The sequence below is a fragment of the Bos javanicus genome, chromosome 7, assembly GCF_032452875.1.
Source record: "Bos javanicus breed banteng chromosome 7, ARS-OSU_banteng_1.0, whole genome shotgun sequence".
In the NCBI taxonomy this organism is placed as follows: Eukaryota; Metazoa; Chordata; class Mammalia; order Artiodactyla; family Bovidae; genus Bos; species Bos javanicus.
This window is the reverse complement of record NC_083874.1, coordinates 25,280,201-25,295,871: the sequence shown is the minus strand read 5'-3', so window position 1 is coordinate 25,295,871 and position 15,671 is coordinate 25,280,201. Positions and strand designations below refer to the sequence as shown.

At 37.7% G+C, this 15,671-nt stretch overlaps 1 protein-coding gene across 2 annotated transcripts in view; it reads right to left on the bottom strand.

Annotated features, from left to right (window-relative positions):
• Positions 1-15,671, bottom strand: part of FBN2 (fibrillin 2) — a 222,825-nt gene that overhangs the window by 65,919 nt on the left and 141,235 nt on the right. For both annotated transcript variants that reach the window (XM_061422898.1, XM_061422899.1), the window contains exons 20-25: positions 11,205-11,324; positions 5,784-5,921; positions 5,159-5,209; positions 4,569-4,694; positions 1,188-1,415; positions 543-668 (exon numbers count right to left, since the gene is read on the bottom strand). In XM_061422898.1, the coding sequence (XP_061278882.1) occupies positions 543-668; positions 1,188-1,415; positions 4,569-4,694; positions 5,159-5,209; positions 5,784-5,921; positions 11,205-11,324 (789 nt within the window). The remainder of the gene's footprint in view (positions 1-542; positions 669-1,187; positions 1,416-4,568; positions 4,695-5,158; positions 5,210-5,783; positions 5,922-11,204; positions 11,325-15,671) is intronic.

The window sequence follows — 15,671 nt, the reverse complement described above, 5'->3', positions numbered from 1 at the left end:
AAAGAAAGAGAGATGAAAATCATGGAGAAGGTTTGACCAGAGATCAAGGAGAATAGGCACCAAGAGAAATAAGTTTTGAACTTAGCAAAGGTGTTTTGCAAGAGTTTATACACACACACTCCAGAAATTCTGATGTGCCTTCCAGTTGCAGAGTGGTGAGGGGTACTGAGGACCACACTGGGACTGTGTGGTGTGTGTGTGTGTGTATACATATATATATATATGCGGCAGAAGAAGGGAGAACAGCCTTCAAAAGTACACAAGGCTACAAAGCAAATGGGAAAGAAGAGGGTGGGACGAATTGAGAGAGTAGCATTGACACATATACACTGTCATGTGTAGAAAAAAGCTAGTGGGAAGTTGCTGTATGGCACAGGGAGCTCAGCTTGGTGCTCTGCGATGAACTAGAGAGGTGGGATGGGGCGGTGGGTGGGAGGGAGGCTTCAGACGGAGGGGATGTATGTATACATGGAGCAGTACTTTCAGAACAGCAGAAGAAAGAGAGCCGGGGTTTACGTAATACACCAGAAGAACAGTCTTACCTGTGCAGTTCCTTTCCTCCATGTCCAGGGCAAAGCCACTATTGCAACGGCACTTGAAACTCCCAATCGTATTCCTGCACTTTCCATAGGTGCACATGCCGGGAAACGCTTTGCACTCATTGATATCTACAAGCAGAACAGAGTCGGAATGTAGAGCTGGTCGAAACAAAAGAGGGGTCCATCGTTTTAAGTGAAGAACCTACCTTGATGGAAATTCATGTACTCAAGTGAGAATGGGGGGGTGGTGTTAAGTTTTAAGTGATTACACTGATGCCACACAGAAAGTTTCAGTTGCGAAAAAGAGTTTGTATTTGTAATGAAGTGTTCTGATTCCTTTGCTTCTGACCATTTGTTTTGTAACGTTTAGTGGGCACAGAGAACTTTTTGCAACATCAGGGCTGCATCTCATCAGGCTGTGCTGAGGAAAGCAGTGGTACAGTAGAAGGATGTAAGCAAAGTGCTATCAGCTGTCCCAGTGTCTTCACTTCAGTACCAAGGGGATTTATGCTCCTGGGCCATAGGCTGGTTGTACATTTTAACAAAGAAAATAAAGTGGGGAACCAAACGTTTAGAGCAAAATCAAGCCTCAGAGAACGTGGAAGGTGAGCTTTAGTGTGGAGGGACCCATGCGCTGCTGACAGTTACCTTTGTAAAACGGCCTCCCGGTAAGGACATCCCCTCTGTTAGCAAAGCCAGGCCCCCGGGGGCACAGGGTCTCATACTCTTTGGTGCCAAGTTTGGGGCACTCCTCACACTCGGTGCCCCAAGCTGCTCCGACCGCACAACAGCAAGCGTCCATGCGGAACTTCCCAGGTACAGGATGGATGCATTCGTCCTCATCCCACTTCAAGTAACACTGCTCCATGCGGATATCTACAGGGAGGGGGAACCACAGATTGAGGTCAAGCTGTCAGTCACTGAAGATTCACATACCGATCACCTGCTAAGTCCCTCCCTAGCAGGACTGGTATCAATTCTATCAGAGCAGTTTGTCTCTTTTGTTTGCAGAACATTTCCCATTTGCTTATGCAAGTCTCTTCTTGAAACTATCTAACATCCACAGCCACAGTAGCGAAACTGAAGTAGTGACAAAATGTATTTAACCAAGGTATTAGGATGAAGAAAATCTAATACATCCTCATAGAATGTTACAAAGGTATCATTTGGAGTGATATTACTACTAAGAATTTATTTTGCTGAGTGATAACTGAAAATCAATGATATAAATTCATATATAGCATCATTAAGTTACTGAAGGCAATTTGATTTCATTAGTTATTTGATCATACTGTTGCTGTTGTTCAGTAGCTCAGTTGTATCCGACTCTGCAACTCCATGGACTGCAGCACGCCAGGCCTCCCTATCTCTCACCATCTCCCAGAGCTTGCTCAAACTCATGTCCATTGAGCTAGTGATGCCATCCAACCATCTCATCCTCTGTTGTCCCCTTCTCCTCCTGCCCTCAACAGTTCCTAGCACCAGGGCCTTTTCTAATGAGTCAGCTCCTCACATCAGGTGGCCAAAGTACTGGAGCTTCAGCTTCAGCATCGGTCCTTCCAAATAATATTCAGGACTGATTCTCTTTAGGATTGACCCATTGGATCTCCTTGCAGTCCAAGGGACTCTCAAGAGTCTTCTCCAACACCACAGTTCAAAAGCATTGATTCTTTGGTGCTTAGCTCTCTTTATGGTCCAACTCTCACATCCATACATGACCACTGGAAAAACCAAAGCTTTGACTAAACAGACCCTTGTTGGCAAAGCAATGTCTCTGCTTTTTAATATGATGTCTAAGTTTGTCACAGCTTTTCTTCCAAGGAGTGAGCATCTTTTAATTTCATGGCTGCAGTTACCAACTGCAGTGATTTTGGAGCCCAAGAAAATCGTCTGTCACTGTTTCCATTGTTTCCCCATCTATATATTATGAAGTGATAGGACCAGATGCCATGATCTTGGTTTTTGAATGTTGAGTTTTAAGCCATACTGGTACTATTATTCTGTCATCTTCAAAAGGTACTTTACTTTTTTCTAAACTTTGGAGATAATTTAAAATTCCAAAAATAGTTTTTCTTTATTATTGGGCTTTGGATATTTCTAAACAATTCCATATGATTTTATAGTCATACTTTGTATCAAATTTAAATATGCTGTCAAAAATTAACTTAAAATTTGTGTTATTATAATAACTAAACTGTATGATATTGCCAACTTTTTACTTACCACTAATTTAAAAAATCTTTTTAAAAAAATACTTTAAAGATCTTCAAATATAATAATTTAAAAATATTTACTATTAGCTTTTTGAATACTTTTAAAATATGTAATTATTTGAATACTTATTTAATTTATAATTTTAAAATACCTAAATACCTTGAAGATCTGGGACGGTAATACTACCATTGATGACAATTTGTCTACAAACTGAATTTCAAATACAAGCCTATGTAAAGCTATATTACAAACTAAAAAGTTATTGTTTCATAACACACTGGGGAAAAATTCCTTAGGTAAATAAAAATTGTTCAGAGACCACATAGAATTATTAGAAGTTTCTTTTTCAATCATGAAGCTTAACTTTAGTCAAGGATGACACTGATAAATAAAGTCAACTAGGCATTTCTATAATACAGTGTTGATAGAAAGAGCTTCTTTATTTACAATCTTTTAAAAAATAGAGCATTAAGAAAAGTTTAAACTCTGAAGATGGTAAAGGAAGGGACAAGATCAGTCAATGTGCGCACACAGAAGCCACATGACTTTGCCATGACTCTCCCCACTGTCTTGTCTAGAAGCATAGCGGCAATGGACTGCAGAATGTTAATCTCAAATACGAGTCTCCACTTTTTCTTCTATGTTTAACATAGAAGGTCTCTTATTACGCTGACTCAGTGTAAAAGATTAAACAGGACTAAAACACCTGATTAAAAAACTTAAAAATTTTTTTGTGCATGCAAGTTTTTTTTTTTAATACACCAGGCTCACAGAAGTCACTCAGTAGTGAGTAGCTCACTGAATGTGTGCTGCACATGTGCTCAGTCACTCAGTCTGACTCTCTGTGACCCCGTGGATTGTATCCCACCAGGCTCCTCTGTCCATGGAGTTTTCTAGGCAAGAATACTGGAGTGGGTCGCCCTTTCCTTCTCAGGGGATTTTCCTGACCCAAGAATTGAACCCATATCTCCTTCATCCCTTGCACTGGCGGATGGATTCTTTACCACTTGAGCCACTTGGGAAGGCCAGGTGTGTGAAAGTAGAAACTTGTAAATATATTGGTATTTGTACACCCATGCTCATAGATGCCTTATTCACAACAGCCAAAAGGTGGATGCCACCCAAGTATCCATCAATAGGTAAGTAGACCAAAAAAATGTGGTACCTACACACAATGGAACACCACTCAGTCTGAGAAAGCAGAGAAATACTGATACATGCTACAACATCGATGAACTCTGGAGACACCACACTACGTGAAACAAGCTAGTCACAGGAGGACGAACATCATATGATTCCTTTCATATGAGGCACTTAGAGCTGTCAAGTCCACAGAGACAGAAAGCATAAGTATAGACACCAGGGGCTGGGAGAGGGATAAATAGAAGTATTTAATAGGTTCAGAGTTTTCAGTACGAGAAGAGGAATTTTGAGATTAATTTTTGAGCAGTACCAATTTTCTGTATTACACAGAAACCATTTCATTGAAAAGTGAAAGTGAAAGTCACTCAGTCATGTGGACTGTAGTCATGGAATTCTCTAGGCCAGAATACTGGAGTGGGTAGCCTTTCCCTTCTCCAGGGGAATCTTCCTGACCCAGGAATTGAATCCAGGTCTCCTGCATTGCAGGCAGATTCTTTACCAACTGAGCTATTGGGGAAGCCCATTTCATTTAAATTCATCCATTTAAAAAATATTCTCTAGTGAGTTCCTCCAAAATACTTCATTTAAAGCAAGTTTTCCAGCTACCAACCTAATACATTTGGTCAGGCCACTCCAAAATAAGAAAACGTATGCTTGGTTCATGAATCTTACCCAAACACACACGGCCAGTTCCATCCAATGTAAGGCCTTCAGGGCACTCACAATGAAAAGATCCTTTGCTGTTGACGCACCGTCCATTTGGGCAAACGCCAGGAAACACCTCACATTCATTAACGTCTGCAGGGAAATGAAGCAAGCAGAGGAATAAAGATGTCACCGATAGAAAAAGCAGGTGTAATCTTACTTCCTGTATAGCATATTCATTTTGCAATAATATGGATTATTACCTCAGTTAAGCAGATATATTTCACAACGAAGCTACTGGGTCCCCTGGGTACCAGCTGTGAAAACTGCCACAGCCTTGCTCGTCCATAAAACACAGCCGAGATAAGCTCTTTGCCAGCTGCTCTATGCCTTAAAGGCGAGGGATGAAAATTTACCCCACAGCATAAAGAGGAGAAATGGGAAACTCAAAGCTGTTTCCTAAAAGTATTATTCTAAAACATTTGTTGACAGCGTAAGAGTATTTTTACCGAAATTCCAAGGTTTTTGAGAATGATAAATATCTCCAAAGTATGGGAGAGAATGTCAATTTTAAATACTTTCCTAAAGATTCACAATGTTTTTAACAACCTACTCACCTTCACAAGTAACACCTTTTATCCTGGCAAACCCTCTTGGGCAAGCTGTATCTGTGAGAATGAAGGACACATTTTTTTTCACATTAGAAAAGAAAATACAACTGTCCTAAGCGCAACAAACAGAATAATGGAATCAAAATTGAACTAAATAAAACCCAAAATCCGGGTTTTAGAGGCAAAGGACTCCGGCTGCCCTATAAGCTGTGGTAACTCTATTAGTTTTGACCCATATTGAGATTCTCATAATTTTCCCTAAAATTCCCTTTTATTTTTCACGTTGTCAACTGAATCATAAGTAAACCAAAGACTTAAAGGGACGAGAGATCATTTTCTACTGGGACACATGCAAACAAGAATACTGGAGGATACTGATAGTCATCCAGCAGCTAAATTCTAGTTGCCTTCCTTCCTTGTCTAAAATATTCAGAAGGTCTGCTTATAGTAAGAGGATAAACCCAAAACATATTTCAAGAAGTGAATACATTTTACCAGAAAAGATATCATATTAGGGAGGGCAATGACCTTATGGTCTTCCTCACTAGGGAACTATATAGAGAAAGCAGTGCTTAGTTGAGGAGGAAGCTTTCCGATGTGAAGCCCAGAATCCTAGTGGGCAGGCTCCTACCTAGCTCACACCGCTCACAGGGGCTCCCCCAGGCGGCCCCAAGCGTGGCGCAGCATTCAGATTTCAGAGTAGCTCCATTGATGTTGACCTCACAGCGGTTGTCCTGGATGTTGAGCCAACAGGTCCCTTTCAGGCTGTCTGAAAAGGAATAAAAAACAATGGGGAGTTCTCATCTCTGAAGAAAATATAACTCAGTTCTATACACCAAAAACATTATTTGACAGTATTAAAAAACGCCAAACTGTTATCTTAAAAACTTTTCTATATCCTAGACACATTTACATGTACATGCATTTAAATGCATATTACATACATGTAAATTTCACATGATATTTGAATTAATACAATTATATATCTGGGTATTCTAGGAGCAGCTGCTACTGCCCAAGACTTCAATACTGGGATTTGCAAATAACAGCCCATGACTGTTATAAGATCATTACTTATATGAAAAATACTTGTAAGATTTATTCTTTATGGCAAATACTTTGATATTTAAGATTTTATCCAATGGCACTCTGCAAATAATCTCCTTCTCTCCCAATTCCTTCTCTTCCAATTTGGTAGGTATCTGCAGTCCCTACCAAATAAACCACATACAATGGTTCTTCTATTAGAGAGAAGCCAGTTTTTCTCCAACTGAAGATAATCATTTGATGAATAATTTGAAAAAAGAAATCTTAAAGATAAAAAAGGAAATAAAACCTTTAAAACCACCATTAAGACACACCATGGATATATTTGATATAATTTCTATGGTATGTATGTACAGCTTTATCTCTAGTTCAAAATGTAATACATATTTATGATAAACTATTTGAAGAAATAGCAGAGAAAATAAAAAAAACTACCTGTAACGCTACCATCCAGACTCAACTACTTCTAACTTTTTAGACTATGTTTCCACACCAAATTTAATTTCCTCCTTAAATGATAGTAAAAAAAAAAAAAAAAAGATTTTGAAGCAGAGAAAAGCAATCCCAAGTTGACATAGCAAATATTAACTGGGTAAAATAAGTCTTGTGATGATTTCCTCGCAGTACTGTGGATCTCAGTGTCTAGTGTGTAACATTACCAAGCCTCTTACTAAAATGCAGAGTCAAAATGCAGATTCTCCGGATGTGTGGCCTAGGAGTCCACATGTGAAAAGCTCCTGAGATGGTCTCTCTGCAGGTGATGTGTAAAATGATTGAACAAAAAGCTTAATAGCATATTGCAGTCATAGACTTGGAAGGCAATAAAGTAAAAACATATTCCTACAGCATTTATTTTATTTAAAACTCATTTAATAATAAGGACCAATAAGGTTTTACAATAAAAACAATATAACCAGAAACACAGGAGGATTCTTTACCATCTGAGCCAGAGAAGTCCAAGAATACTGGAGTGGGTGGCTGATCCCTTCTCTAGGGGATCCTCCCAACTCAGGAATCAAACCTCAAGGGTAAAACAAAGGAAACACCTCTGTCCTTGACTGAAGACAAGGAGCTATGGGGCAAGGATGTGAAGAAGAGATGGGTAGTCTGCTTTTTTCTATTTTGAGATTTAATTTGGATAAAAACTGTGCACAAATGAAAGAGATTTGCTCATATGCATTTGTATCAGCTATCACATTATAAATTTTTTTATAGGTTTAACCTGCAAATTCCATAGCATAGAGGAAACAGAGATGACAGTGCAAGGCCACTGTGTATTCAAATGGTCTTTTAAGAACTGGGTTAATTACTGATTTATCACCTTGATTGTAGTCATTTTAAGATATACTGTGATAAATATTTACTAACATTTATTGCGGCAGCAACAAGCACTATGAAAGGCTTTCCATATATTAGTTTATTTACCCCTTAAAACAACCCTATACGATACAGACAACTGGTAGAAGAGAAAACTGAGGCACAGGGGTCAACTAATTTACCGGAAGAAGGTCACCCAGCCAGGAGGGCCAGCATCAAGATTCAAACTTGCACTGTGTGATTTTAGAGGCCTCATTCCGCAACTTAGTGCTTCTTTAGACTGGTATTGTATCAACACTGAAAACTCACAAAATCAATAGACATACATTCATACACAATCCATCTCTCCTTATTGTTTCTTCTTGTGTGTGTATAGGTATATATGTCACTACACACACATGCAGTCACAATATAGATGTAGCTATATAGTCAGAGGTTGGTTAAGCTCTCCAAAAAAATAAAGCAGGGTAAGCAGATAAGCTAGAGGCTATAGGAATAGTCAAAAAGAAAAATAATGGTGGCTCGGATTGGGGGTTGTTGAAATTGATGGTGAGAAGGGGTTGAAATATGGAAAAACTTTGAGTACAATCAACAGGATTTAGATGGATTCAACCTGAAGCTTGAGAGAAAGGCATCAAGAATGACTTCAATTATAAAAATAGAGTTACAATTTGTCAAGACAGAACTGCTTCTAGGAGACCCACATTTGAGCTGAAAGATAGAAATTTGGTTTTAGACATGCTGTTTGATATGCCAATTAGACACCCCAGTGGAGATACTATGCAGATAATTAGAAAGACAAGTCTGAACGTGGTGGAGAGATTAAGGCTAGAGAGAGAATTGTGAGAGTTAATGTAGAGGACATCTAAGCATGTACGTAAAACAGAGATGCAAAACCATCCCAGGACCCCGAGACTGACCTGTGAGACATTTCCAACTGGATAGCAGGAGAAAATGAAAGATTTAACAAAGGCAACAGGAAAGAGGCCAGGAGAGTGAAAGGAGAAAAAGAGAAGGCCAAAAGGAAAAACTTCTTGAGAGGGGGTGAGTGATGAACTCTGTTCAATACTGTTAATAGACTAAGATGAGGAACAAGAATCGACCATTGGATTTTACAACAGAGAGCTCACTGCCCCTGTTGTGTCCATGAAATGTGAGGACAGAACTCAGATCCAAGCCAAAGATGAGGGAAACTGGTATGGATTATGCAGAGCCATCAGATGGAAGCAATATAATGCAGGAAAGATTAATCAAATATATTGTTCTATTATATTTCATCACTTCAATCAGAAAATAATAGTCTCTTCAAGCAGTCTAGAACAACTGAAGATTGGTTTATGTTTATGAAGCTTGCAGAATACGTTCTAAATCCTGAAATATTCTTTGTATCTAACTAATTCATTTATGTTCCCATTTAATTTTAAATTCGAAATTACATCAGGGGATTTTTATTCAGTTTTAAATTTAGAGATTTGGTTCCTACCAAGGGGCAATTTGCAGGCTAAACACTGATTAAAGCCATTTGACAGTCTTATTTAAAAAGTACATTCATAATATTTCTTATGTATATTTTCCTATTTATTTTTAAAGCTTGAATTGTTTTTAATGAAAAAAGCAGATAAAATAATGTCTAAAATGTAAACATATTAAGTAAATTTCTTTCTGAGCAGCTTTTGGCTGAGATACTCAAATCTTATTACAATGAATGAACACACATAATACATTGGCTTAGAAAAATATTGTGGGGTTTAGGTGTCCAACATAATAACTTGGAAATAAAATGTCTTTGTTTTTTTATTCATTAATAATTAACTATAAGAGTAAGAGGCCAAAATCCCAGAAGTGTTTATGATGAAGCAAAAACTCTTAACTTTATGAATGCCAAAGAATTCTTGCTTTGGAAAATCTCTAATGTAGAAGGTCAGTTCTTGATAAAGGCGTGCGAGCATGCTCAGTCTCTTCAGTCGTGTTTAAAATTTAAAACTTTGATGCCCAAGTGGCATACAGATTTAGTTTTCTGAGACATTAATTGACTAATGCTGAGTTTATTTCCTTTGCATAATAAAATGATTCTATCTCAGTTGGAAACTGTGGCTTAGCAAAAATATTTCTGCCTTACCAGATCCAATCCATATGCACCCCCTCCACCCCCAACCAGGAATTCTGTGAGAAAGAAAGTAATGCCCTAGGCAGATGGCAGCCTATTTTCTAGTATGGAGCAAGGCTCAAATTTCACCAGCTGTACCTCATTGGGAAATTGAATGCTGGCATTTCCAAAGGGAAGGTTTTCATTGAAACTTTGGACTTCATCATTTCTCCTTCCTGTGACAGACAGGTACTCTAAGTATCCAGCTAAATACTGTTAGCATCAGATATAATATGGAAAATTCTATTGTCTTTGGCAAACACTAAACTGAAAATTCATATTGAATAGATAGCAAACAAAAACTGCCAATTCATTTGGCAGTACATAAAACTGTAACACCTCCCTATTTGGAAATATATATTTAGTTCACTTTGAGATCCCACAGACAGAAGAGCCTGGAAGGCCATAGTCCATAGGGTCTCAAGAGTCGGACACGACCTAGCAACTAAACCACCACCAAAAGTGGATACTAGGTAAAAATGTAAAGTATGTATATCTAGTCAGTGTAGCCTTAGACACTAGAAGCAGGAAAGAACTACTGAGATCGGTTTTTTCTCTTACATAAGCTGAAGAGTTGCTTATAGTAACATTATAATAGATCTGACTGCTTCATTTTTATTTATGTCCTACTGCCTTTATCAATGGAGAAGGAAATGGCACCCCACTCCAGTATTCTTGCCTGGAGAATCCCATGGACAGAGGAGCCTGGTAGACTACAGTCCATGGGGTCGCTAAGAGTCGGACACGACTGAGCGACTTCACTTCACTCACTTCATACTTTATCACTGGAGAAGGAAAGGGCAACCCACTCCAGTATTCTTGCCTGGAGAATCCCATGGACAGAGGAACCTGGCGAGTCGTGGTCCACGGGGTCGCAGAGAGTTGGACACGACTGAAGAGACTGAGCATGCTCGCACGCCTTTATCAAGAACTGACCTTCTACATTTTGAGATACATTGAAACATGTTAGTCCTGGAAGTTTTCAAATCTTTCTCTCTTAGAGATTTTCCAAAGCAAGAATTCTTTGGCATTCATAAAGTTATGACTGATAGAAGAAATTTTTTAAAAACCAACAAATTCTTTCTATTTGTTTAAAGTTTCAACTCTTCAAGTTCTTGTCCTGTTAACTGAGTCCAAATGTGATCACATTTTTGTTTACCATTGAAGGTTGTTTATAAAAAGTATGCAGTAAGGATTTGATTGTATTGCTGCCTAAGGCATTCCTGGGGAATGAATATAAATATGTGTGTGGTATGGAAACGCTTATAATTTATGGTATAATACATATATATATATATATATATATATATATATATATACTTACACAAAAAGAATGCTTCCTAGAATCTAACAAAATTTAAGAGTCTGTCTAGTTTAAAGTATCATGTTTTACTCCTACCTGGATAACAAGAGAAAATAACTGAAGTAACTCCTAAATTATTAGCTTCCTGTGATCATGTACTGTTTACCCACAGTAAGTCCTGGTGTCTCTGCTTATCTTTGGAGTGAAACTGAAACATCAGCACCACGCACAGATCTTACCAATACAGATCAATCCTGTCGAGCTGAGTTTGCTGCCAGGAGAACATTCACAATTGAAAGATCCAAGGTTGTTCCTGCAGGCCCCATTGACACATGGGTTGCTTTCACATTCATTTATATCTACAATCCAGAAGGAAAAGATTCTGTTAGAGCTGCCATGTGTTTCTGGAAAATATTATTCCAACAAGCCACGCTATGCCAGAACGTCTGGTAAACTTGGCTCTTGTGATTTTAATATGGATCTATGAGGCATAAAGTGAATGGGGAATGGAGACGTGCATTTTACAGTATGGATATACATGTGCACAGCTGGGGGACTCAGCAGGACGACAGGAATCAGCCTGTTCTGAAAGGGTTCAGTATCTTTACTGTTTCACTACAACTTTACATCAATTGGATTAATTTTCTCTGGTAATGAGATATAATTTTCCTGTGGGAAATTCAAATTCTGATTCCATGAAAGCAACATATTCCTAGGTGCAATGAGTGCTATGCACGAAGGTGACTGTTTCTGTCATTGGTGATTCCATGAGGTTTTGGAAGAATTTAAAAAGCCTGTAGTAGAGACAACACATCGCAATCCTGGTTTTAATTCCAAACTCCTGGATACACATCAGGAAATAAGGGATGAAACTTTAACACCAGGTAGAGCCTTCTCTTCCAGCCCTTCTCCACCTTCCTGTTCACATTTCCATGTTTGGTTTGAGACATTTCAAAAAATATTTATTTATTTATTTGGCTGCATTGGGTCTTAAGTTCATGGGCTTAGTTGCTCTGTTGCATATGAGAACTTAGCTCCCCCACTGGGGATGGAACTCACATCCCTTGCGTTGCAAGGCAATAGGTTCTCAACCACTGGACCACCAGGGAAGTCCTGGTGTGAGACCATTTCAAAGCACAACTCATTGTGCTAAAATAAAAGAAGAGGAAAAATAAACTTTTAATTGTATTAAATAGATTTTTACTCTCATTGATTTGAGTCTGAATTCAAATTGCATATCATAATCTACAATTATATCATAATCAACAATTCCTGTCGATGGTCAGAAGTATGATGGAATTAGAGTAAGCCTATATTCTCAAGTAGTGACTAAACAAGATGTTAAACCAATAAGGTTAAATAGTTTAATACAAGTTCATTAAAAATAAATACAAGATTTAGCTAAACTACTAAAAACAATATCAAAGACTGACTTTCAGTATAAATTAAACCACTCAATTTAAGGAAAACATACTCAGATTTCTTTCTATAACTGGTTAATTATCTGAAACAGGTCAACATACTTTAAGACACCCTTTTGTTGAATACTACCATTTCTGAATTCACCATAGTATTTATTATTTTTTTCTAAGCACCTCTTTGAATTAAACAGGAATATTATATTGAGGAAAACATGCGAATAACTAGAAGATCATAACATTTACTCTTGAACATCTCAAGTCAAATATAAACTAAATTGGTTCTGAAAAGGAAGGGCTCATTGCTAATTTCAAGTCTGCAGACTTGAAATGCAAACTTAAAAATCCATGTGGAAAACAGTTATGTTTCCTCTTTGCTATTTCAAAACTACTAAATAAATACCCAGGTATTTAATGGATTCTTGAAGTAGAAATTGTTTTTAAGAAATATAAACTCATCTTTCTTTCAGGTCCTTTGTAGCAAGAAAGCCTCCTAAAAATATAAGAGCAGGTTTTGTAAATACAGCACAGATTTGGAATGAAAACATCTACTCCAGAGTACTAAATTAAAAAAAAAAAAAACCACAATGTAAAAACAAATCAGAGAGCCAAAAAAGAAGCAGATACTTAATCTGAAGACAGACTATATATCACCTATTAATTTAATCTGTTAAGAACCTCCCCAAAAAGAAAAATGTCAATTTCATCAACGCGCAAAATCCTGATTTTATATTAAGCAATTATGAACTCAAAAGGTATAAACACATGCAATGACAGCTACAGATATCAACTGTTTAATTTTTCTTTAAATACATTGTTTTTATGTTATAAATGTCATGGAACCAGGAACTGAAACAGTTCACTGTACATTCCTGGAAATAAACTTCAAAGCACATCTGGTTTACATTTAACTAGTTATGTCACTGGAAACACAATCTAAACCACAGCACTTGCTGTAAAAATTTTAACTTTCACAGACTCTCAGAGCTCAAACAAAAAAAGTAAAATAAATTTTTGTAACTTTGGTTTGAAATATCAGAGAAACTTGATTACTGCTTTTTAATACATACTTAAAATAGACTGTTGAAAACATGAATGACAAGTAAAATTAGTGCATATAGCAAATATATAGAGAGAAAGCTAGAATTGACAATGAATTGGCTAATAACTCCCTGCCTAGTCTTTGGAAATTAGTTTAGAAAGAATAGCATGCAGAGAACTGCTTCAGGCACACAAATTTATCGTGTGAATACAAGGCTGGAAATAAGGAGGACACCCAAGGGGAAAAGATTTCCATGGCCTTTAGGTCTATTTCTTTGTTGCAAAACACTTTAATTAAATGCAAATAACTTAATAGTGGGATGAAAGCATAGAAATAACATTTATCTGGTTGAGTTTTTCACAATAAATCATTTTTATTTCCACCAATGTCATAAGGCTAGAACCCAAATATTTCTCTATCATTTCGCTTTTATTTACATAACATGAACTTCTTTCTTATAATGTCAGATATAAAACATATTTCATATTAAAGAAAAGGCTAGTTTATCAGGAACAATTATTCTTTGGCAAAATAAGTAAAGACCATGCTTTTACACCATCGCTGCAGCTTGATTTGGTATCACTATGCACTAACATTTATGTAATCATCTAGTGTCATACTTGTGCTTCCCTGGTATCTCAGCTGGAAAAGAATTCACCTGCAATGCAGGAGACCCCGGTTTGATTCCTGGGTTGGGAAAATCCCCTGAAGAAGGGATAGGCTACCCACTCCAGTATTCTTGGGTTTCCCTGGTAGCTCAGATGGTAAAGAATCTGCCTGCAGAGTGGGAGACCTGGATTTGATCCCTGGTTTGGGAAGATTCCCCTGAAGAAGGGTATGGCAACCCACTCCAGTATTCTTACCTGGAAAATCCCCATGGACAGAGGAGCCTTCAGGGCTACAGTCCATGGGGTCACAAAGAGTCAGATACAATTGAGAGATTTAACACAGCAATGTCATACTATTCAACACCACTCTTCGTCACCTAAGTAGGTGAATCCCTTTTATTTATGCTTTGATAGTCTACCTCTTAGTATGCTTCAAGTTCATCTTACTTGTCAAAATGGAAGCAATGTGCTATAAATATTGACAATCTGGTATTCAAACCAAACTGACCAAATTGAATCAGACACCATCCATATAGCTCCCTGCTGTGTCTCCCTCACAATGGCACAAGAGGGTTCTGTCACTGGACAGGGAAACCAGTTCTAATAATCATCAGCTTCTCAGTTAAATGAAGATGATATCCTAAGTTATTATTGCTTTCAGAGCTTCCTGACATTTAACAATAGATCGCTCCAATAGGCAATAGATAAAACTGAAAAAGGGCAGTGGGAAGGAGGTGTAGAAATTCAGGAATAAAAACAAAAGGAAACACAATTGTTGAAATCTCTTCTCCTACCCTCCCAAAAAACTCACGGAGTAAACTCATGGTTTGGAATTATGTTCTTTTACAAAATGCATTTCTCATGGCAGTTCTGAAGGATAAAAGGTGTTGAGGGGAGGGGGCTCATGTTCAGTCACGCCCTACTCTTTGCAAACCTTTGGATTGCAGCCCACCAGGCCCCTCTGTCCATAGGATTTTTTAGGCTAACGTACTGGAGTGGTTTGCCATTTTCTTCTCCAGGGGATCTTCCTGACCAAGGAATAACCTGTATTTCCTGCATCTCTTGTATTGCAGGCAGATTCTTTACCCCTAAGCCATTGGAGAAGCCCAAGGAGAGTGGGTATGGGTGCTAAAAGAAAAAAACTCTGGATGCATACACTTGGGAAGCTTGGACTAATGAAAAAAGATACTAAGAGAAAAAAAAAAAACTAACAGATGTCTCTGTTCATCTATGGACAAGATGAATGAATCTTCAAGTACTTTAGTCAGGAATGGAAAGTATGCTTCTCTTTGAGGAGCTCCTGAAAAAGGTGTGGACAGGAGGGGAACTCAACAGTTATCTGAACTAAGTTTAGAAAAACTGCATTTTATACTGAGGTTTTCATTTTTCTTTACTTTTTTTCTCCCTTCAGGCTAATTACTGTTTTTCACTGGTCCCTCAAATTCAATCCAAACTTAGAATTGCACTTTGTAATTGCATTTCATTGACTTCAGCTGAGTCATCTGTATTTCAGCATCTTGTTTGAGTCCTAAGTTGTTTCTGTTCATAAGAATGCTTTGAAGTTAAACAAGAAGAAGAGAATGTTAACATCTTTTTGCATGATATTACTATTGCAGCTTTCTTGGCTATGAAGTTACC